The sequence below is a fragment of the Callorhinus ursinus genome, unplaced genomic scaffold, assembly GCF_003265705.2.
Source record: "Callorhinus ursinus isolate GAN/ISIS: 27379988/994484 unplaced genomic scaffold, GSC_fseal_2.0 scaffold13, whole genome shotgun sequence".
In the NCBI taxonomy this organism is placed as follows: domain Eukaryota; kingdom Metazoa; phylum Chordata; class Mammalia; order Carnivora; family Otariidae; genus Callorhinus; species Callorhinus ursinus.
Window position 1 is genome coordinate 18933776 of NW_027397075.1, and position 26150 is coordinate 18959925.

The 26150-nt window shown below is 36.5% G+C and overlaps 1 protein-coding gene across 12 annotated transcripts in view; it reads right to left on the reverse strand.

Annotated features, from left to right (window-relative positions):
* The window catches only part of CDC42BPA (CDC42 binding protein kinase alpha), a 351347-nt gene that overhangs the window by 85349 nt on the left and 239848 nt on the right, over positions 1 to 26150 (reverse strand). For all 12 annotated transcript variants that reach the window (XR_012380514.1, XR_012380512.1, XR_012380513.1 and 9 more), the window contains 2 exons: positions 15606 to 15853; positions 7469 to 7574 (listed from right to left, as the gene is read on the reverse strand). Coding sequence is in view for 9 of the 12 variants with exons in the window: in XM_025877951.2 (XP_025733736.1) it covers positions 7469 to 7574; positions 15606 to 15853 (354 nt within the window). In the remaining 3 variants the exon portion in view is untranslated. The remainder of the gene's footprint in view (positions 1 to 7468; positions 7575 to 15605; positions 15854 to 26150) is intronic.

Here is a 26150-nt window from a genome sequence, read left to right on the forward strand (position 1 = left end):
CTTTTTTTTTTTTTTTTTAAGATTTATTTATTTATTTGACAGAGAGAGACACAGCAAGCGAGGGAACACAAGCAGGGGAGTGCGGGGAGGGAGAAGCAGGCTTCCCGCCGAGCAGGGAGCCCGATGCAGGGCTCGATCCCAGGACCCTGGGATCATGACCTGAGCAGAAGGCAGACGCTTAACCGACTGAGCCACCCAGACGCCCCTTTCTGGTTCACTCTTATTCCTAAAATGTAGCCTTTCAGTGAGTCCGACTGAAAGTTTGTATTCATCTCTTCAAACTTGTGGGACTGTGGAATACTGTGCTCAGCTTCCTGGATCCTCAGCTACTGCTTTCATATCAGCAAATGCCTCAAGAGGAAAAGCGGCATTGAGTCCTGGGCTCATCTCTCTGCACTACTCCTCTATAGGATCTTGGTCAGTGATGACGGCTGCCTTCTCTCTCCAATGCCTTCCGGCAGATAAACACTGTAGGAAATAGTCCCACCATGTTGACAATTTTTAAAAAAAATCCAGCTCTTGGTGAGGTGGTGGGTATGAGGTAAACTAATCTGCTATAGAAGCAAAAGTTACTGTTTTAATAAGTTTTTAAAAATTTATGATAAAATATTTGCATTCAATTTTCATTTCATGGCTATAGTTTTTCTGATAAATGGTCTCAATCTGCATTAGTTATTACTATTCCTTTCTTGTTTTTTGGTATGTTTATAGAGATACTGTGTTCCTGTGTTCGTTTCTTTTTGATTACTCAACCTGAAGAAGATGAGTGTTTCCTAGAAGAGCTATTTACAAGTTTGTGGGGATGAGAGGCCAAGTGATGGTTAATTTTCTGTGTTAACCTGACTGGGTCTTAGGGTGCCAACAAGCGTGATCAAACATTACTCTGGGTGTGTCTGTGAAGGTGTCTCTGGATGAAATTAACATCTGAATCAGGAGACTGAATAAAGCAGATTGCCCTCCCTAACACAGTGGCCCCAACCAATCAGCTAAAGGCCTGCAGAACAAAAAGGCTGACCCTAGGGAGTAGGATGAATTCGAGGGAATTTCTCCTGCCTAAATTCCTTCAAGCTGGGAGGTTAGTTTTTCCTGCTTTTGGACTCTTATGGAAACAGCAGCTCTTCCTGGGTCTCAAGCCCTTTGGACGTGGACTGAAACTATATCATAGGCTCTTTTGGGTCTCCAGACTGCAAACTACAGCTCTTGGGACTTGTCAGACTCCATAATCAGGTGAGCAAATTCCTTACAATAAATGTCTTTACACATACGTGTGTGTGTATATATATATATGTGTGTGTGTGTGTGTATGTTTGGTTCAGTTTCTAATACAGGCTAAAGCCATGTTCTAAGTCAGGCGTCTGCAAACTTTCCAATAAAGAATTAGGTAGTACATATTTTTGTCTTTGTGGGACACACACAGCCTCCATCACATCTTGTTCTTCTTACAAAAACTTATTTAGAAGTTATATAAAAATTCTTCTTAGTTCATGGGTCTTAGTCTGAGAGTCAGATCTGGCTCAGGTCACAGTGTGCCAGTTCCCTCACTTAAACTGATCAGGAATCCTCCTAGTGACCTAGGGTTGTTCTCATGTGTTTTTGGCCTGTACTTCTGTGAGACATAGACAGTTTTGGCACAAGTCACAATGCAGTTTTATTTCTTTCCCTCTACCAAAGGAGCACAGCTGTAATTCCCTGTTTACCCTACCTCCAATCTCACTGTCTTCTCAGAAAGCAATGAGGTCCAGAGAAGCTATTGGTGCCAACATACACCCTTACTTGTCCACCAAGAATAAGGGATTGAAGTTCTGTACCTCAAGGTGTGCCACTCACCTCTGAAAACGTACTTTACCAGCTATTTTCTCTTTACAGATTTACTGAGGTATAATTTACATACAATAAAATTTATTCATTACAAGTGTATGGTTCAAGGATTTTTAATAAATTTATTTATTTTTAATTTTATTTTATTATGTTACGTTAGTCCCCATAAAGTACATCATTAGTTTTTGATGTAGTGTTCCATGATTCATTATTTTCGAGTAACACCCAGTGCTCCATGCAATATGTGTCCTCCTTAATACCCATCACCGGGCTAACCCATTCCCCCATCCCACTCCCCTCTAAAACCCTCAGTTTGTTTCTCGAAGTCCATAGTCTCTCATGGTTCGTCTCACCCTCCGATGTCCCCACCTTCATTTTCCCCTTCCTTCTCCTAAGGTCCTCCATGCTATTCCTCATGTTCTACAAATAAGTGAAACCATATGATAATTGACTTTCTCTGCTTGACTTATTTCACTTAGCATAATCTCCTCCAGTCCCATCCATGTTGATGTAAAAGTTGGGTATTCATCATTTCTGATGGCTGAGTAATATCGCATTGTATATATGGACAACATCTTCTTTATCCATTCATCTGTTGAAGGGCATCTCGGCTCTTTCCACAGTTTGGCTAGCCAAACTAGGTTTTTAATAAATTTAAACAGCTGTGCAACAATCACCACAATCCAGTTTTGGTACAGGAGAAATTTCCCCACTGCTGGTTTGCAGTCAGTCCTGGCTTCAACCTGAGTTCCAGGCATTGCTGATCTGTTTTCTGTTTCTATACTTTGGCTTTTCCAAGAAATTTAATACCAATGAAATCCTACAACATGTAGAGTTTTTTTGTCTTTCACTCATCACAATATTGAGGTTCAACCACAGTATTGTGTGCATCAGAAATTCACTCCTTTTTCCAGCTGAGTAGTATTCTATCATATGGATAGTAGTAAACTTCATTTGCTTGTTCACTAGCTGATGAGCACTGGTACTGCTCCCAGTTGTTTGCTATTGTGAATAATGACGCTATGAACATTCATACATAAGTTTTTAAAAGGACTGTTTTCAGTTCTCTTAAATAAATATCTACAAGAATTTCTGGGACACATGGTAAGTGTATGCTTACCTTTTTGAGAACCTTTGAAACTATTTTCTGAAGTGGTTATACCACCACCAGATGCTCCTACAAGCAGTGCGGGAGTTCTAGTTCTGCCATATCCTTGCCAAAAGTCGGTATGGTCACTCTTACTGATTCCACTTGTTCTTGAGGGTGTACAGCGGTACATAACTGTGGTTTTAGTTCACATTTTCCTAATGACAATGAACATCTTTTTACGTGCCTGTCATTCATATCTCTTTCATGAAATGTCTACTCAAATTTTCCCCCCATTTTTTCACTGGGTTATTTGCATTATTTCTTATTCTTGAGTTTTAAGTTCTTTCTATATTTTAAATATGTTTCTTATCAGGTAAGTGATTTGCAAATGTTTCCTCCTCATCTGTGTATGTCTTTTAGTTTTCTTAATGTTGTCTTTAGACGTGATGAAGTACAATTTATTATTTTTCTCTCATGGGTTGTACTTTTAATTTATATCTATGAAATTTTCGACTAACACTAAATCATGAAGATTTTCTCCTATGATTATCTCTCACGTTTCCGTTTATGATCCACTTTGAGTTAATGTTTTTATATAGTATAAAAATTTAAGTTAATTTTTTTGCACATGGATATCCAAGTGTTCCAGCACCATTTGTTGAAAAGATTATTCTTCTCCCTTTGAATTGCATTGGCACTTTGGCTGAAAATCAATTGGCCATAAATATGAGGGCTTATTTTTAGACCATTAATCTATGGTTCCATCATGCCAATACTATTAGTAAGTTTCCAAAGACTGTCAGGTAAATCCTCCAATTTTTGTTGCACAAGGCTATTATAGGTCTTTTGTATTCCCAAATAAATTTAAGGATGAGCTTCTCAATTCCAGAGCCTACCGGAATTTTCATAGGGATTTCCCTGAATTTATACATTAGAGGAGAACTGAGGTCCTAAGAATTCCAAGTCTTTCAATCCATTAACAGGGTACATCTCTCCATTTGTTTAGATATTCCTTCATTTATCTCATCAATGTTTTGTAGTGGTCTTCCTCTGGTTAATTCCCAGAGCTCCAAAATAGTTGTTTTTGACAACTGGGTGCACTTTGAAAAATTTTTTTTTTTTGAGAGGATTCATCAATCTCTTCATGTTAGCATAGACAGAAGTTTATCGGCTGTTTTTGGGAAAATTTTTTGCAGATGCAATGTCTTCACTAATTCCTACAACACATTATTTTTAATTATCATTGCTTTTGACAGCCCTCCCAACTAATTTGTGAGTGAGGTCAGCTAGACATCTGCAGGAAGGACAGAAAACACAGATTTTGCAAGGCCGTGTTACAACAGTTACAAGTAGTTTTAAGTAGACTTGTTCAGTATTAGAGAAATGCTAATCTTTTCATTATTACTGAATAAAAGCATGGACTCTGGAACCAGACTGCCTGTATTCAAATTCCATCTGGCCACTTCCTAGTTCTCTGATTAGGAAAGGAGTCTCATCCCCCTCTGCCTCAGTCTCCTCTCTACAAGATGGCAAGAGTAATAGGGAACACCTCACAGAGTTTTTGTGAGGCTTAAGTGATTTATATAAAGTAACTCAGAAGAGGACCTGTCCTCAGTAAATTCTAGCCAAGTATTAGTTCATTTTGCTTGTTTGGGAATGAGAATCAGGTTTTACTATTTGTACCTTGACATATCTGGCTTATAGGATGGAATAGCAGTATAGTATAGAATATGGAAACATGCTCATGACGTTTTAAGTGAAAGGCATATTAGAAAACAGAATGCATGTATGACTGCACCTACGTAATAATATTTATACAAACAAAACCTGGAAAGGAACACATAAAATTAAAATAGTTGTTTTGTGGTAATGAGATCATGGGTAACTTTTATGTAATTTTTATAATTTTGCTTTTTTGTAAAATAATAATTTAAGAACAAGATACAAAAAATACTTTTCCTTATGGGAAGCCATTTACTTTCCCTAACATACATGGCTAATTTTACTTGCAATAAGTTATCTTTTAATAAAAAGTAAAACTTAACAGGGGTGCCTGGGTGGATCAGTCAGTTAAGTGTCCAACTCTTGATTTTGGCTTAGATCACGATCTCAGGGTCATGAGATCAAACCTCACCCTGTGGGGCTCTGGGCTGGGCTTGGAGCCTGCTTAAGATTCTCTCCCTCTGCCCTTCACTCCTCCTCCACCCCCACTCATGTGTGCTCTCTCTTCTAAAAAAATAAATGAAACTCACCAGACTTCTGAAAATATCAACGAACTTTTTTTCGATTTCTTTTTTTTTTGAGAGAGAGAGAGAGCATGAGTGGTGGGTGGCGGTGTGGAGGTGTGGAGGGAGGGGCAGAGTGAGAGAGAGAGAAACCCAAGTAGGCTCCATGCCTAGCATGGCGCCTGAGTTGGGGCTTGATCTCACGACCCTGAGATCATGACCTGAGCTGAAATCAAGACTTCTACACTTAACTGATTAAGTCACCCAGGCACCCCTTTGTAATTTCCTTTTAAATTTTAATTTGTGGAGTTTAAAAATGTTGGCTAATTGAACATAATAAAAAAATGTGAATGTGAGAATCTATTCAAAGTATTAATTAAATAAATTTCAAAATTAACCTAATAGTTGTTTTCTGGCTTCTATGCCATAAGTTCTGCTGAGAAGAAATTCAGCTCTCCGCTCAGGTTCCAGACAGAAGAGCTGGTAGAGCAACGGCAAAAGTATTCTTTGGTTATCCCTCTTGGTGAAAAAACACAGTTCAAACCAAATCAGAAAATGACTGAACAGAAAGAAACAGTGAAGATGCTCAGTTAAGGTGAACTGAGAGTTAAGGAGGAAGAGAAGCAAATGCTGTAAAAGGAACAAATATAGGGAAGAGGCTTAAAAGGTAGCAGAACCCAGATCCATCTCTATTTCTCCAGGAATAAATATTTCCTTGTTATCACTTGTCATTAAATATTTACCCACCATACAAATTTGCTCTCAAAGTTCTACTAATCCTTCATCATAACTTTCAATTTAGTAAGAAAAGGTAATGTTCTACTTTTATTAACTTAGGAGACAGGTTTTTATTTTTATCCTTTGCATCTCATCAGAATCAAAAAGAGTATTGCTTACAAATTATCTCTAAATATGTATTTCTGGAAAACTCGGCAGAACTTTATGGTTACTAATGAAATAAAACCAAGGGATGAATACAAGATTTGATCTACATTCAATTTGATTATTATTTAATACAATTTTTTTGAACTATATACATTTTTTACTAGGTAATTTGTTTAGAAACTACATGCAGAGGCCTTCTAGAGTTTAATTACATTTCTTACATCAAGGTAACTCTTAACAGAATCTTAAATTCTAATAGACAGAAATAATGTTTAATTTTACAGTCATATTAGTCAAACACATGAAATAAAAATTATGTGACCTATTTGAACAAAATTCAAATACTGTTAGTTTTATTTTAGTGGAAATAACTAAGAGTTACACAATCACCTTCATATACTCTTTGTACTGTAAACAAAACATTCATACTACTTACTATCCCTGGCCACTTCCCACAGTGTCTGTGTACATCAGCTCCATAAGACTTTACAAAATGGACAAATGGAATTGTTTCTCAAACAGTTGTCAAGCAAACAAGCAAAGTCATTATTAAATGTGTAAAGAACCAAACAGTCATGAGGAAAGTAGTGAAAGATGCATGGAACATAAGGGAAAACTGAGAGACAATAAAAAGTCTCTCTTTTATGACTATTTAGTCATGGTATTTCAATCTGTTATTAGAATAACTAATAACTGAACAAAGTACTTTTACTGGAGGAAAATCCTAGAAATCATTATAAAACACAATTACCCAAATGTTCTTAATTAAATATAAATAAGACTATTAAAACATCTGGATAATATTAGGATTTTTACAACTGTTTGTTAAGAACTGACAAAAGAAATGCAGAATAATGGCAGTTCAAGAAATCTCAGCTACTAAACAGAAAAACATTCCTTTTAAGTATTTGACATTTTGTTCACAAATCTGGCTGAGTCTAAGTTTAATCTATGGTTCTGCTCTTTACTCAAGCTACAGCGGTTTAGGCAGAGCTGGTTTCCCTGGATTCCTACCTACCAATGATATTATTTCTAGCTACTCGCAGTTCTCCACCATGAATAGGACATCATAGTTGTCAAAACTTCTCCAGTTTGGCCTAAATATTCCTGTTCTTGCCAATGGCCAGCTTAACTCCAACAGCCATGAAAGAGTAAGTGCTAAGTATGAGAGGAAAGAGTGAAAAAGAGAATAGATGGAAAGTGAAATAAAGAATAGAGGCTCAAAAAATAAATGGGACAAAGAATTAAGATAAGTAAAACCCTCTCTTCGGAACTCCTATGCAGACTGGTGTAATGAAAACTTGCCTGTACCATCTACGTAATCCTGTGTATAAGGAGGAATAGTAAACCCAAACTGTGCATCAAACATAAAATTATTTCTACAATTTCTATCACAGTGCTGAACATCTAGCACATGCTCAGGGAATACACATTAGATTGTATCACTCACCTTATCAAGTTCACTTGTCAGTTTTTTATTTTCTTCAGTTAATAATACTTTTTCTCGTTCATACTGTTGTTTGAACTCATTTTCAAATTCTTCCCTTTCACTTTGACTACACAATTTGAAACATAAGGGGGGGAAAAAAAGGAATGGAATTAAAGTTAAAATAATGGTATCTCCGACTGGCTACTGTACCATATGCTTTTATTCTGAAAAGTCCCATATGTTAAATGTGCCAAATCCCAATCTTCCCCCCTAAAATTAAAAGTCACAATCATTCTCTTTTAATTAATAGACTTGTCTGCCTAACAACATCTACTTTGTTTTTCATTTGAAAATCTGAGAAGACATCTGTGATTTGTAGACTTCATTACTGTGCTCACCTTATTTGGTTGCATATGTACAAGAAAGTATGAGAAAATGAAGAGGTTAGGGAAAGAGGGGGGTACATGGGCCCCAGCATGATTCCTTATACTCAGTTCAAGATCTAGCAAACCCTCAGTGAAATTTCCAATAGTTCTCTCAATATATTTAGCCCTTCCTTTCTTCTTACCTAAGTACCTACCTACCTACGTACCTACCTACACACATATGCATACATACACAACAAATTTAATATTATAAAACTTATTTAAAATGATAGTTCTGCGAGGCACAACTGACTCACCCTTAGTGGTAAACACAGTGCTAACAGACTTTTTGGAAACCACCTAAGGGAGAAAGGGGAATCAGTTTTCAAACAGTGAGTTGAAATGCAGATGAAGAGACTTATATTCTAAACAACCAATGGGTCAATGAAGAAATCAAAGAAATAAAAAAAATATACATGGAGACAAATGAAAATGAAAACACAATGGTCCAAAATCTCTGACACAGCAAAAGCAGTTCTAAGAGGGAAATATCCAGTAATACAGGTCAATTCAAGAAATAAGAAGCCCCCCAAAACAATCTAACTTTATACCTAAATGAGAGGAAAAAAAAAAAAAGACAAATGAAATCCAAGGGGAGTAGAAGAAAGGAAATAATAAAGATCAGAGCAGACATACATGAAATAGAGATTAAAAAAAAAAGAAAAAACCCATAATGAAACCAAGAACTGGTTCTTTGAAAAGATAAACAAAACTGATAAACCCTTACCTAGACTCATCAAGAAAAAAAGACTCAAATACATAAAATCAGAAACAAAACAGAACTGATACCACAGAAATACAAAGAATAAGAGAATACTATGAAAAATGTATGCCAACAAATTTGACAAACTAGAAGAAATGGATAAATTCCCAGAAACACACTATCTTCCAAATTGAATCAGGACGAAACAAAAAAATCTGAACAGACCAATTACTAGTAACAAAATTTAATTGGTAATCAAAACTCTTCCCCAAAATAAAAGTCCAGGCCACAGCAAACATCCTCCATAATGGAGAAAAACCGAGAGCTTTTCCTGTAAGGATGTCCACTCTTACCACTTTGATTCAACATAGTACTGGAAGTTGTAGCCACAGCAATCAGACAAAGAAAAAAAGGGGGAATATGAGGATCCATACTGGTAAGGAAGTAGTTAAACTGTCACTATTTGCAGATGACATGATACTATAACTAGAAAACCCTGAAGACTCCACTAAAAAAAAACTACTGAAATAAATGAATTCAGTAAAGTTGCAGGATACAAAATTAATACCCAGAAATTGGTAGCATTTCACTAATCCACTAATTACAAAGTAGGAGAAGGAGAAATTAGGAAAACAATTGCATTTATAACCACATGAAAAAGAATAAATAAAATAGCTAGGAATAAACTTAAACAAGGTGGTGAAAGACCTGTACTCTGAAAACTATGAAAGAAATTGAAGATGATGCAAACAAATGGAAAGACAGTCTATGCACATGGACTGGAAGAATTAATATTGCTAAAATGTCCATACTAGCCAAAGCAATCTACAGATTCAGTGCAATACCCAGGAAAGTAGCAACAGCATTTTTCAAAGAACTAGAACATGTAAAACTAATATTTGTATGGCACCACAAAAGACCCCAAGCCAAAGCAGTCTTGAGGAACAAGAACAAAGCTGGAGGTGTACTACAAGATTTCAAGACATACTACAAAGCTGTAGTAATTAAAGCAGTAAGGTACTGACTCAAAAATAAACACAAGGATCAATGGAACAGAGAACCCAGAAATAAACCCACACTTATATGATGAATTAATCCATGAGAAAGAAGGCAAGAATATACAATGGGGAAAAGATAGTCTCTTCAATAAATGGTGCTGGGAAAGCTGGACAGCCACATGCAAAAGAATGAAACTGGACCACTTTCCCACACCATACACAAAAATAAAATAAAAACGGATTAAAGATCTAAATGTGAGACCTGATAAAATTCCTAGAAAAGAACACAGGCAGTAATTTCTCTGACACTGGTCATAGCAACATTTTTTTTTAGATATACCTAAGACAAGGGAAACAAAAGCAAAAATAAACTGTTGGGACTACATCAAAATAAAAAACTTGCACAGGAAACCATCATCAAAACGAAAAGGCAAACTACTGAATGGGTGAAAATATTTACAAGTGACATATCTGATAAGGGATTAATATCCAAAATATACAAAGAACGTATACAAGTCAACACCAAAAAAACCCCAAGTAATCCAATTAAAAAATGGGAAGAAGACCTGAATAGACATTTTTCTAAAGACAACATACAGACAGCCAACAGACACATGAAAAGATGCTCAACATCATTGATCATCAGGGAAATGCAAGTCAAAACCATGACAAGATATCACCTCACACTTGTCAGAATGGCTAACATAAAAAAGACAAGAAATAAGTGATGGCAAAGATGTGGGAAAAAAAGGAACCCTCGCACACTGTTGGTGGGAACACAAACCAGTGCAGGCATGGTGGAAAACAGTAGAGAGGTGCCTCAAAAAATTAAAAATAGAAATGATCCAGTTATTCCACTACTGGGTATTTACCTGAGGAAAATGAAAACACTAATTTGAAAAGATATATGCACCCTTATGTTTACTGCAGCCTTATTTACAAAGCAAAGATATGGGAGCAAGCTAAGTGTCCATCAATAGGCAAATGGATAAGGGAGATGTGGTATATACATACAAAATGGACTATTACACAGTCATAAAAAGGGATGAGATCTTGCCATTTGTGGTAACATGGATGGGCCTAAAGGGTATTAAGCTAACACACGAAAAGCAGAATCAGACCCATAAATACAGAGAACTGATGGTTGCCAGAAGGGAAGGGTAGTGGAGGATGGGAAAATGGGTGAAGCAGAGCAGGAGGTGCCAGTTATGGAATGAATAAGATATAGAAATAAAAGGCACAGCCTAGGGAATCTAGTCAATGATACTGTAATGGTGTCATACAGTCACAGATGGTAGCTACACTGGTGAGCACAGCATAACCTGTAGAGAATCACCATGCTGTACACCTGAAACTAAGGTAACACTGTGTGTCATATTCAATAAAAAAAATTTAAAGAGGTTTATATCTTAGCAGTAAATGGAATTCAATGTGGATCTCTTCTGGGTAATTTCATATGATTGATTCCAAGTCAACAAAGAACCTGAATAATGGCTGATTTTAAAAATGTAATCTTAAAAACGTCTTTTTTTAAAAAAGATTTTATTTATTTATTTGACAGAGAGAGAGAGACAGCGAGAGAGGGAACACAAGCAGAGGGAGTGGGAGTGGGAGAGGGAGAAGCAGGCCTCCCGCCAAGCAGGGAGCCCGATGCGGGGCTCAATCCCAGGACCCTGGGATCATGACCTGAGCTGAAGGAAGATGCTTAACAACTGAGCCACCCAGGCGCCCCTAATCTTAAAAACTTCTTACATCACTATATTAGTGAATATAAATGAAATTATATTTTAAATTATAAATTCTGGGGGAAAAAACCATCCTGTGTGCAGGCAAACATGGCACTTTAAAAAAAATTATCAATAGTCAAAATTTAGTTATGTTTGCACCCCAATGTTTATAGCAACAATGGCCAAAATATGGAAAGAGCCCAGATGTCCATTGATGGATGAGTGGATAAAGAAGATGTGTATATACACACACGTGCACGCGTGCACAAACACACACTGGAATATTACTCACCCATCAAAAAGAAATGGAATCTTGCCATTTGCAATGATGTGGATGGAGCTGGAATGTATTATGCTAAGCAAAATAAGTCAGTCAAAGACAAATACCATAGGATTTCACTCATATGTAGAATTTAACAAAACAGAGGATCATAGGGAAATGAAAGAAAAAATAAAGTAAGATGAAAACAGAGAGGGAGACAAACCACAAGAGACTCTTAACTATAGGAAACAGACTGAGGGTTGTGGAGGGGAGGTGGGTGGGGGAGCAGGGTAAGTGGGTGATGGACATGAAGGAGGGCACGTGATATAATGAGCACTGGGTGTTATATACAACTGATGAATCACTGAACTCTACCCGTGAAACTAATGATGCACTATATGTTAACTAACTTAAATTTAAATAGAATTTAAAAAATCATCTTTCTTGATTCAGAAGCAACTCCAAATAACAAACAATGACAAAAACTTGAAAAATTACAAAGAAGCCTTTCAGAAAAATATGTACACAAATAAACTGAGTAAAATTTCTATGTAAAACTCTTGTTTTTTCCTACTAGCACTAAACAAAGCTAAAGTCTCTTCCATATGAAAACAAAACGAACACACTCTTCCCTGAACCCTATGTCATGCTTCATTTGCCAATTCCCTGCCTTCCTGTTCACTGGGAACCATCTGGAAACCCTGACAGGGTGTGCTGTATCCATTTCCTCATCACCTATCTGTTCACCACACAAAATCTGGCTTCTGCTACGCCACCACCTCAAAAACCTGTTCTCTCACAACTGGCCACAGTCCTGTTACCACACCCAATCTACCTGCCATCTTTGACAGTGTCATCCACTTCCTCCCTCTTGAAATGCTACCTTCTCTTGGCTTCAGTGACACCATGCTCTCCGATTTCCAGTCTCCATCTCTGCCCTCTGGACTCCCCTCTTTCTGTCCTTCCCAAAAATACCAATGCTCCTGGGTATTCCATTCCAGAGCTTGACCTCTCTGCACACTTCCCCTGAGCTGGCTCATCCACCACACCACCTGAATCCAATTATCTGTTATGCTGATGAACTCTGAATTTAATCTGAAGCTTTTCTGGGCTTGCTTCAACTGCTGACTTGGTATCTCCACAAAGATGTCTCACCAAGCACCTCAAATTCAACATGCCCAACTCAGGAGAGCTCCACACATAAACAAGTTCCTTACCACCCTATTTACCTTCCTCATACACTCTACTTTCTCTTCTCTTTCTCTAGGTGAAAAGCACAGCTCAGGCCAAACCCTCCACTCATACACCTGTTCAAGTTACATGGTTTCTGCACTTTTCTCCACCTGTTGGATAATTCCTATCAGATTACAACCATGGTGTTATTTCTCCCATCTAAAAACAGAAACAAAACGCAAAACTAACTTCTTTTGAGATAAATTTCTCCTCTGGCTACTGCTTCCTTGCACTGCTTGCTTTTAAGAGATTCCCACCACTATTCTGTTTTCCAACTGCTCTCCTTCAAGTCTTGGGTCCCACTGTGGGGTTTTTGCCCCTCCTGTTCCACTGATTGTTCTTATCAAAGTTACCAATAAGCCTCATATTGTTAAAATTCAACTGTCATTGTTTGGACCTCATCTTACTTGATTCAGACCTCATCTCACGTAACATGTAGACAGATTTGATATGCTTCATCACGTGGTTTCCAGGAACCAAATCAGCCAGTCTTCTTCCTATTATTCTTGGCTGTCCACTTGGCTGTTTCTTCCTCATTTCCAAAGTCCTAAAGATTGGAGCACCTCAGGGCAGTGCTGAACCTCTTTTCTATCTCTACCAATCACTAAGTGATCTCACAGAGTCTCACTGTTTTAAATACCATGTAAGTGATAAACTACTCCCAGGATTTTATCTCTAGCCCTAAAATCCAGGCTGATCTACCCAATGACCTACTTGACATCTCCATGTGGGTGTCTAGTGGGCATCTCAAACATGTTTAAAATGAGCTCCCAGTAATACTCCTATCCCAAATGTGCTTCCCTTGCACTGTTCTCTCTAAATGGTAACTATAATCTCCTAACTGCTAAGGCCTGAAACCTCAGTATCATCCGTGATTCTTCTTCTCTTCTTCCTTTCTCCCTCCATATCTAGTCCACCAGCAGAGACCACTGTCTTTACTTTTAAGGAATATCAGATTTCCAACACGTCTTACCACCACTTCTGCCTCTACCCTAGGCCAACCCACCAACCTCTTGGGCCTGGACTACTGTGATAACCTTCTAAATTATTTCCATGCTTTTCTCTTATCTAAGTCAGACTGTTCTTAACTCAGTAGTCAGAGTGACCCTGTTAAAACACAACCCAGTATTTGTCAATTTTCCACTCAAAATCCTGCAGTACGTCCCTGCAATGGTTTTATTCAGAGCAAATAACCAGAAGTCACCTGTCACAAAGCCTTGTGTGATCTGGCCCGGGTCCCTCTTGTACTTATCTCCTACTACACTTTCCCCTTAAGTCTACCTTGGCCATATTGGCCTCCTTATTATTGTATTTAATAGACTTTATTTTTTAGAAAAGTTTTAGGTTCATAGCAGAGATTTCCCACATACCCCCTGCCCCCCTAAACACAGGTACAGCCTCCCCACCCCACCACCCCCACCAGGGTGGAGCATGTGTTTCGTCAGTGAACTTGCAGTGGACCCATCAGCATCACTCAAACTCCAAGGCTTATGTCAGGATTTGGACACATGTTCAACGACATGCACCCACCATCACAGCATCATGCAGAGTAGCTGCACTGCCCTGGACATCCTCCTAGACACCTCCACCCTCCCCCAAGCCCCGGCAAGCACTGATCCTTATACTGTCTCCCTAGTTTTGCCTTCTTGTTATTTTTTTAACAGACTGTACTCCGTGTACTCTTCTCCTACATCTGTAGAGATGCCTCCCTACTTTCTTTAGCCCTTACTTCAATTACCTTCTCAGCATAATTTCCCCAGACCAGTCTATACAGACAATTTAATTGCCCCCTCAATGCTTCATGGCCCTGTCTTGTGCAGTATTTTTTGTTCTTGGCATTTATCATTACCTAATATATTCTATATTTTACTTATTTTGTTTGTAGACTTTCACCTAACTAAAGGAAAGCTCCATAAGGACAGAGATTTTTTTTGTCTATCCACTGCTACGTTCCCAGGGCCTATAACAGTGTTTTACCCACCATAGGTCCTAAAAAAATTTTGTTGAATGAATGGACCAAACTAAATAAATTTTGGCTTCCAATATAAGTTGAGAATGACAATAGCATACATTCAGCTGCCTAAAAACAGGATCCCGGGTCCCAGCAGCAATTTCTCACATCTGGCCATTACGGCACCCAGGTTCTGGGTCTCTGGGACCTTCCGAGCCCACATGCTTCCCTCCACCTTCGCGGTCAGCACCTACGGTCCTGCTCATTTCCCACAGCCAGGTTCCTACCTGCCATCTGCCCCCCTCAGTCCCACTCCACACAGAAACAAGAGTGATCTTTCAAAACCACGAGTACCACCCTGTCACCTGCCTCCAAGGGCCTCAGGATGACGCCCAAGCTCCTTCATGATCTTGCCTCTACTTCCCTCTGCAGACCCACTTCTCACCCTCTCATCTGGCTTTCTATGGCTTCACCATCAGGAACAGCCTAGTCTTCTGAATGTGCCATGCTCCCCTCTTTTCCTCTCCATCCTAGCACATCCTGCTATGTCTATCTGGACACTCTTCCATAGTTAGATAATTTATTTCTTTGGTCTTAACTTAGACATAATTTTGTCCAAAAAACCCAGACATACCGAAGTTATCCTTTGTGCCTCGTCTACGGGAACTCCTGCATTTTGCCTGCACTTATACTATCCCGTGTGCTTACCTGTCATGCTGTAGTATAATTTCCTATTTACTGATCTTGGCTTTGGGCTCCTTAGGACTGGGATACGTGGACTGCCCATGTATCTCCAGCCCCTGACACACAACAGGCATTCAGGAAATATTTATTAAAGAGTAAATAACTTGATTCTTACCTCTCTCTCCTGTTTTTTTCCAATTTGTCTTTCAAAATCATAATTTCCTTGTTGAGAGCAAGTTGCTGGCCTTCTGAATCATGAAGTTCTTTCTTCAGATTTTTAATTTCATTTGCATGTATTCCTTCTCTTTTAGACAATTCTTCTTCATAAAAGATACTTTTCTTTTCTAAATCAGTCTTTAGTTTGGTTATCTCTTGCTGATGTTCTATGCTGCATAGTCCTGGCGAGTAACTAATTTGTTTTTGCTACAGAAGTAATAACAAAAAATTGGTTCATCTATAAGAATAAAATATCAAATAACTTCTTTTTATAATATAAAGAACTGTTCATATAGCTGAATACTATTTTTGTATATTATCACATAAACAATATTTCTTTATTAAGGCTATTCACCTTTTGTCGGCCACATGTTGCAAATACTTTTCTCAGTACATAATCCCTTATTGTGTTGTGTTTTATAGCCTTCTTTACACCAAGATTATATATTTATCTGTAATTTCTGCTCATAGTTATATAATTATTTGTTTATATTTAAATTTCTAATGTAGACACAATTATTGTTGGTATATGGAGTGAGAGAAAAATCTAACTGCAACCTATTTCTGATGTGAAACCAATAAAGGATTATAAGTATGCTTGTGTCTTTAGAAGATTAAATGGGGGTAGGGAATGACAGTACAAAAAGGAAAGAGAGGGGGCTTCTCCAATGGTCTAGGGAGAAAGAGAAAGGTCTAATCAAACATTTTCACATCTATTAGAAAAAAATGATAGGTTTCTTGACATTTAGGTAGGGCATTAGACACAAGAAATTTAGTTGAAAGCCAACTTCTTAGAAACTTGGATGAAATATATTCTCAGTAATAAGGTGCAAGGAAAACACAAAGTCCAAAGCTTCTTCCATACTGTGGCTAAAGGGTGAAAAGAAACATACAGAGATTATGCCTGTAAGACATCCTGAGCTTTGGAAATTTTCCATTACTTTGCTATATGCTATTTTCCCAGGTGGTCAAGGATAAATTTTTAAAACCTAAAGAACCTGGATTTATGTTTAGTGATACAAGGAATCATGCCCTGGAGGACACTGTGTTCTTTTTTGACAACAGTAATAAGGGCTGAAAACTGTTAACAGAAGTTGATTTAAAGCTGAAAGAAAACTATGCTCACTTCTTCACATTTGAGGTACATACTTAAAAAAAAAAAAAAAAAAAAGAACCCAGAGACACCAACTGGGCTGGAGAACTGTCTCTGGGGTATCCACTGAACTATTTAACCATTTACTAAAGCACTACTGATGGCATACCTCCTGCACGCAAGACTCAGACCATCCAGCATTTTGGGGGCAGCCTGTCTTGCAATGCTTGGCCGAACCAGGAAGAGCCACAGCCAGTCCGACTCTGGCTCCGTGTGTCTCCACAAAAATGAGGCCTAAATCAACATCAGTAGTCCTGACCACTTACCTATATGGCTCTTTCACTTTTTTCATCACCTACAAAACAATCTTAGTTTGCTGTTCTGGTTTGTATAGTTTGGCTGTTGGGATAGCAGCAGCATGCACTGACATTTCAAGCAAAAGTTACCCTGATATCAAAACCTAACAAAGATACCATCAGAACAAGTCATAGACTCAAGTTACTTGTTGATAAGGATGTAAAAAGAGTCAAAATGTTGATAAAATCAAACCATATGTAAAAAAGAACACTCTACCCCAAAGAATAGATCTTACTGCAGCTATTGAAGGTAATTTAATACTAGTAAACTTGTTAATAAATGTACAAAGATGGCATTACTTTAATGTATTAAATTAAAATAAATCCATATGATACTCTCACTAGGTATCCATGTCCAAAAGTATTTGAGAAAATCCAATACCCATTCCAAATACTACTCCAAATCCCACAATAAAACAAAACAAAAAATAGTAAAATGATTCTCCTTTACCCATTTTCCAGCTAGGAGACAAAATAATACCTATTGGTGAAGCACCAGAAATACACACGAGAGATTAAGGAATAATCACAAAAAGGGTGTCTGCCATTATTTCTTACTTAGTATTAGTTTTTAGATATTCTGTCTGAGCAAGTAACATGTGCAATAATTATAAGAAATGAATATTATGAAGAAAAGTGATAAAACCATTATAATTTCCATAGAATTGTTTGCCCACGAAATGTAAATAAATCCACTAAAAATGTTACACCTGATAAAGCTGCGTAAAGCAACTGCAGGTAAGATAAACACAAATCAACAATACTCCTGGGGAGTAGAATGAGCAATAATAAAACGCAGTAAAAAATTTCATCGTTAATAGCAAAAATAATCAAAGAAAAATTATCAGAAACTAATACATGCACGTGAGGAATAACAATAGTAACTTGTCTGAATTATATGAAGAAAGGACAAATCTTTATAAAAGACATAAAAGAAGACTTGAAACAATATAGAAAAATACCTACTACTTGAAAGATTAAATGTATAGCTATTTAATATTTCTCAAGTTATATTCCTTGTAAATATAAAAAACAAATATAGGAGATGGCACACAGGTGTTCCTTGTAAAATACACTTGTAAAAATGCCAAAGAAAATCCTGGCGGAAAAAAGGAGAAAAGAGGAAGAGAGAAGAATGTTCTTTTCAGCTTTTAAAACATACTATACAAATCTTTAATAAAATCTCAGTGTAATAGAGCTCTATATCAAAATAATTTTATACAATATACGAGATGTCCTTAATCACCAGGGCAGGCAGTGATTAACTAATTGGAACCACCAATTTAACAACAAAAGAACAAAATGATTCTCACAACATCCTATCTAGCAAAACAAATTCCAGGTAACTTAGATTTAAATATATTTAGAAGTTTTTTCCCCACACTTCTCAATAGTTTAATAAACTGATAACTATTTAGGGGTTGTTAGACTGTATATATGATGTTTGTTAAACCGAGCACAATTCTAAGTAAGCACTGATAGGCTTTGGTAGGGAGAACTAAGTACATGGACAGTTGATGAACAAGATGACCATTATACTGTATTATTAAAAAATAACTTATCTCCTATGGTGTAGTTTATAAATATCTGAAAGAAATCACAGGACAATTTCACAACATTCTCAAAAGGGAGGTTATGTGGTTGAAATTTTTTCAAGAGACAGAATTTTGTACATTCAGAAAAATAAATCATCTTTGTTCATCCATTGTTAGACACTGCTTTAGCTAATGAATACTGAGTCATGATAATTAAATTTCTTGGAAAATAAAGGATATAAACCATGAAAAAAAATAAATACATTTAGAAGTACACAGAAGTATATTTGACTAGAATTAAATATTTTTAAACCCAAGAGAAACATCCAGGAAAAGGCAGAATTACATACTTAACAAACTCTGAGAAAAGGACAAGCTAAGCTTTGAAGCAATAAAAGAAACACTGAGGAAAATAAGAACAAACCTCCTGTGATTTGAAAAGGAAACAAGACCAAAATTAAAGGTCAAAAGATAAATGAACAAATAGTTGTAGAAAAATGGAAGAAAAAGCATCATTTTCGCTATCGAAGAGTTTATATGAATTATAAGAGAAATATTCAGACTCTAAAATTAAAAAGACAAATAACTTAAAGGAATAATTCACAAAGAAAAATATGATTAATAAACAATCTACTAATAAGGCAAGAAATGCCTCTTAGACTTGCAACAATTTGTGGCCCGCATCTAGTGCCTTAAAGTGATCTGACAATTTCATTTCTAGGTATCTGTTCTAAGAAATAATATCAAAAAGGCAATGCACAAAAGTGTTCATTGTAATGACAGTGTTGCAAAAGTGAAACATAAATATTCAATAGTAGAGAACTGGATTAAGTGGGTATCCTTCTAATATCATTAAAATTATGTGATAGTGGGACGCCTGGGTGGCTCAGTCATTAAGCGTCTGCCTTCGGCTCAGGTCATGATCCCAGGGTCCTGGGATCGAGCCCCACATCGGGCTCCCTGCTTGGCTTCTCCCTCTCCCACTCCCCCTGCTTGTGTTCCCTCTCTCGCTGTGTCTCTCTCTGTCAAATAAATAAAAAAATCTTAAAAAAAAATAAAATTATGTGATAGTTATGTAATGAACATAAATGCTTGTCTCACACTTTCAAATGAAAAATACACATGTTAAGGGTGATTTATGTCCCTCCAAAATTCATGTTAAAGCATTAACCACCAATACTTCAGAATGTGTATTTTAAAATATGGTCTCAAATGCAGCATGATCTGACTTATATGTGGAATCTAAAAAAGTCAAACTCTGAGGAGCAGAGGGTAAAATGGTAGTTGCCAAGTGGGGAGTGGAGGAAATGGGAGAACGCTGGTGCAAGGGTACAAAAACTTCACACAGGTAGGATGAGTAAGTTCTGGAGATATAAGGTAAAGCAGGGCGACTAAAGTTAACAATACTGTATTATGTACTTGAAATTTCTAAGAGGGTGGATCTTAATTCTTCTCAGGCAAAAAAAAAAAAAAGATAACTAAGTGAGGGTATGAGGGTATGTTAATTAGCTTCTTGTGGTACGTATTTCACAACGTACACATATATCTAGACATCACAATTTATACCTTAAATATATACATTTTTTGTCAGTTATATCTCAATAAGACTGGAAAAAAAGAAAATAAAAGTAGGGTCTTTACAGAGCTAATTGACTTAAAATGAGGTCATTAGGGTGGGCCCAATAGAACTGTGTCCTTATAAAAAGAAGAAATTTGGACTCACGGTCTTGCACACAGGAAGAAGGCAGAGATTCAGGTGATACATAAGCCAAGGAATGCAAACCATGAGAAGCCAACCCTGCCAACACTTTGATTTCAGACATCTAGTTGCAATGATTGAGACAATAAATTCCAGTTTCTTAGGCCACCCAGTTTGTGGTAATTTGTAGCAGCCCCAGCAAACTAATACAACAGGGTAAAAAGCTCTTGTAGTACATGATGACAAGAACTGAAAAGTATTTTTTTTAAAACAGCCTTATTGAGATACTATTCACATACCGTATTATTCACCCATTTAAAGTATATAATTCAATGGTTTACGGTTAATTTTAAGTAGTAAAATATATATACCATAAAGTTGTGCCATTTTAACCATTTTAAGGGTAGAATTCGTTTTAAGTGTAGAATTCAGCTATTAATTACATTCAGAATGTTGTGCAACTATGACCACTATGTATTTCCAAAACTTTTTCATTATCCCAAAGAGAAATTCTCTAAACATTCAAGAATAACTCCCCATTACCCACTCTACCTGGCCCCTGGTAACCTCGATTCTACTTTTTATCTCAATAAATTTGCCTATTCTAGATACTTCAGGCAAGTAGAATCATACAATATTTGTTCATTTTTGTCTGGCATCTTTCGCTTAGCATAAAGTTTTCCAGATTCATCCATGTTGGGCCATGTATCAAAGAGTCACCCCCTTTGACAGTTGAATGATATTCCATTGCATGTAAAAACTATATTTTGCTTCTTCATCTGTTGATGGACACTTGAGCTGTTTTTACCTTTTGATAATTGAAATAATGTTTCAAAAAACACTGGTGTACAAGTATCTGTTTGACTCCTTGCTTACAATTCTTCAGGGTACATACCTAGGAGTTGAATTGCTGGGTCATGTGGTAACTCTATGTTTACCTTTTTGAGGAACCACCAAACTGTTTCCACAGTCTTGCAAACACTTGTCTTGTTCCTTTCAAACCCTCCTCTCCCACCCCATTTTAGCTATCCTAGTATGTATGGAGTGGTATCTTGAGGTTTTAACTTCATTTTCCTAATGACTAATGATGTTGAACATCTTTTTGTGGGCTTATGGACTATTAAAATATCCTCTTTGGAGAAATGTCTATTCAAGTTATTTCCTCATTTGTTGATTGGGTAGTTTGTCTTTTTGTTGTTCAACTGAAGGACTTGTTTATATAATCTGGTTATCAGACTCTTACCAGATACTTGATTTGCAAATAATTTCTTCCATTTCCTTAAAAATGTCCTTTGATGCAATGCATACAAGTTTTTATTTTGATGAAGTCCAATTTATAAAAAAATTTTTTTTTTGCTTTTGCTTTCAGTGTCATAGCTAAGAATCCATGCCATGGTCATTAATATTTACCCCAAGGTTTTCTTCTAAGAGTTCTATAGTTATAGCTCTTATATTTAGGTTGATCCATTTTGAGTAAATTGTTTTATATGTTATGAATTAGGGGTCCAAATTTGTTTGCATGTAGAAATACAGTTGTCCCAGCACATAAATTGAAGGGACTGTTCTCTCCTCACTGAACAGATTTAGGACAATGTAAAAAATCACTTGGCCACAGATGCAAGAGTTCACTTCTTGACTCTGAATTCTATTCCAGTGGCTTGTGTTTCTATTCTTATGCCAGTACCACACCCTTTCTGTTTCTGTAACTTTGTAGTAACTTTTGAAACTGGGAAGTTTGAGTCCTCCAATTCTGTTTTTCTTTTTCACAACAGTTTGGCTGCTTGGGGCCACTTGCAATTCCATATGAATTTCAGGATTATAGTTTCCATTTCTGTAAAAAGGGCTGTTGGAATTTACTAGGAATTGTGATGAACTTGTACATGACTTTGGGTAACAGAGACATCTAAACAATATTAAGTCATCCTAAGGCAAGAAACAACAAATGCTGGAGAGGTTGTGGAGAAAGGGGAACACTCTTACACTGTTGGTGGGAATGTTAAGTTGGTACAGCCACTTTGGAAAACAGTGTGGAGGTTCCTCAAAAAATTAAAAATAGAGCTACCCTATAACCCAGCAATTGCACTCCTGGGTATTTACCCCAAAGACACAGATGTAGTGAAAAGAAGGGCCATATACACCCCAATGTTCATAGCAGCAATGTCCACAATAGCCAAACTATGGAAAGAGCCAACATGCCCTTCAACAGATGAATGGATAAAAAAGATGTGGTCCATATATACAATGGAATATTACTTAGCCATCAGAAAGGATGAACACCCAACTTTTACATCAACATGGATGGGACTGGAGGAGATTATGGTAAGTGAAATTAAGTCAAGCAGAGAAAGTCGATTATCATATGGTTTCACTTATTTGTGGAACATAAGGAATAGCATGGAAGACCTCAGGAGAAGGAAGGGAAAAATGAAGGGGGGGAATCGGAGGGGGAGATGAACCATGAGAGACTATGGACTCCGAGAAACAAACTGAGAGTTTTAGAGGGGACAGGAGTGAGGGAATGGGTTAGCCCGGTGATGGGTATTAAGGAGGGCATGTATTGCATGGAGCACTGGGTGTTATACGCAAACAATGAATCATGGAACACTACATCAAAAACTAATGATGTACTGTATGGTTACTAACATAACATAATAAAAAAATATTAAGTTATCCTAACCATACATGTGGGATGTTTTTCCATTTATTTATGCCTCCTTTAATACCTTTCAGCAGTGTTCTCTAATTTTCACAAATTAAAGACACAAATCTTTAACCTTCTTGGTTAAATTTATTCCACAGTACTCTATTCTTTTAGCTACTGTTGTAACTGGAATTGCTTTCACATTTTCCTCTGTGGACTGTTCATTGCTGGCATATAGGAACACAACTACTTACTGCGTGTTGGTCTTGCAACCCTGGGGTCATTTGTTTTCTAATTATTGAGTTTTAAAAGTTACCGGATAAATCTGTAGTTTTTCACAGTCTGTGCCTCATCTTTTCATTTTCTTCTCAGTGTCTTTTGCAGAGCAGAAATGCTTAATTTCAATGAAGTCTAACATATCATTTATTTCATGAATTGTGCCTTTGGTACTATATGGAGGAAGTCACTTTCCTAGGTGATCTAGTTCTTCTATGTTATCCCCTAGGAGTGTTATAGTTTCATGTTTTATATTTAGACCTCTGATCCATTTTAATTTTTGTAAAGGGTGTAATTACAGTTCTATGTCTAGATTCATTCATTCATTCATTCATTCATTTAGTAATGTGACTGTCCAGCACCATTTGTTGAAAAGACAATCTTTACTCCATTATATTGCCTTTGTCCCTTTGTTAAAAATGACTTATCTGTATATTCATTTATCAGTACCACATGGTCTTGATTACTGCAGATTTATGGTAAATCTTGAAGTCAGGTAGTGTCAGTCTTCCAACTGTGTTCTTTTCCTTCACTATGGTATTGGCTATTCTAGGTCTTTTGTCTCTCCACATAAACGTTAGGTTCAGTTTGATGACATCCACAAGAGGACTGGCTAGGATTTTGACTGGGAATGCATTAAATCTACAGATTAAGATGGAAGAAATGAATCTTGATGATACTGAATCTTCTTATCCGTGAACATGGAATATCTCCATTTATTTAGTTCTTTGATTTCTTTTATCAGAGTTTTATAGTTTTCCCCATATAGCTCTTGTGCACATTTTATTATATTTATACCTAAGTATTTCATTTTTATGGGTACTAATATTAATAGTATTGAGTTTTAAATGTCAAATTCCACTTGTTCATGACTGTTATACAGGAAAGTGAGTGGCTTTTGTGTATTAACCTTGTACCCTGCAATCTTCCTATAATGGCTTATTTGTTCCAGTTATTTTGTCAACTTTTTTGATTCTCTATACAGACGATCATGTCATCACTGAACAGTTTTACATCTTCTTTCAGAATCTGTATACCTCTTCTTTTGTCTTCTTGTCTTACCACATTAGCTAGGACATCCAATACAATGTTGAAAGGTAGTGGTGAAAGGAACATCTTCACCATGCTCTTAATCCTAGTGGGAAAGTGTCAAGTTTCTCACAAGTATGATATTAGCTCATTTTCTGTCATTCTTTATCAGGTTTAGAACTTATTGACAGTTTTTATCTTGAATAGATGTTGGATGCTGTCAGACGGTTTTTTTGCACGTATTGAGATGATCGTGTGATTTTTATTTTTTAGTCTATTAATGCGATACATTTTATTCACTGATTTTTTTTTTTTTTTAATTTTGAGCCAGTCTTGCATACATGGGATAAAAATCCCACTAGGGCATGGTGTGTAATTCTTATTACACATTGTTGGACTCAATTTATTAATATTTTGTTGAGGATTTTTTCATCTGTGTCTATAAGGCATATTGGTCTGTAGCTCTTTTTTCATGTAATGTCTTTGTCTAGTTTTAGTAGTGTAATGCTGGTGTCACAGAATGACTTAGTAAATATTCCCTCTGCTTCTGTCTTCTCAAAGAGATTGAAGAAAATTAGTATGACTTCTTCCTCATGTTTTGTAGAATTCACCAGTGAACATATCTGGGCCTGGTGCTTTTCTGGAAGGTTATTAATTATTGATCCAATTTCTTTAATAGAATCCTTTTCAGATTATTTATTTCTTCTGTGTCAGCTTTGGCAGCTTGTGTCTTTCAAGGAACTGGTCCATTTCATCTAGGTTATCAAATTTGTGTGCACAAAGTTATTCACAGTATTCCTTTATTAACCTTTTGATGTACATGGGATGTGTAGGGATGTCCCCTTTTTGATTTCCAATATTAGTAGTGTCTTCTCTCTCTTTTATTTTTGGTTTTATCTGTATTTTATTTTATAATAAGAGTTTAAAAAATATAGCAGAAAGCACAGCATGCAAAACAGAGCCAGTATATTCTTTGCAAAAAGATTTATTACAGAAAAGAGAAGAAAACTTTAACAAGAAACTATAGTGTCAAGAGAAATGCAAGTGTATGAAATAATATAACTATCATCAACAGGTAATCCCCTTCTTTTCATGTATCCAGGGAAGTTATTAAATTTATATAAAGTACTCACCCATATGCTTATAAATTTGAAAATCTGTTTGAAAGACATTTTTACTGGAAAAATGAAAGTGAACCAAATTGTCTCAAAATGAATGAAAACTAAAGCATTAATAAAACTACAGTATAACAAAGAATGTGTTATAGAATTCTTTCATATTTTAAAAAGTTTATTTCCATGAGTACAAAGAAAAGGAAAAGCTTCCCTTTATATAAGGTTAACAAAACCCAACCAAAAGAACATACAAATAATCAAGATACAAAAAATCACAGACTCATCTCAGTATAAATTTATTTATTTTTAATTTTATTATGTTATGTTAGTCACCATACAATACATCATTAGTTTTTGATGTGGTGATCCACGATCCACTGTATTCGTATAACACCCAGTGCTCCATGCAGTACGTGACCTCCTTAATACCCATTACTGGGCTAACCAATACCCCTCCCCCCTCCCCTCTAAAACCCTGTTTGTTTCTCAGAGTCCATAGTCTCTCATGGTTCATCTCCCCCTCCTATTTACCCCCCTTCATTCTTCCCTTCCTTCTCCTAATATCCTCCATGCTATTCCTTATGTTCCACAAATAAGTGAAACCATATGATAATTGACTTTCTCTGCTTGACTTATTTCACTTAGCATAATCTCCTCCAGTCCCATCCATGTTGATGTAAAAGTTGGGTGTTCATCCTTTGCGATGGCTGAGTAATTCCATTGTATATATATATATATATATATATATATATATATATAT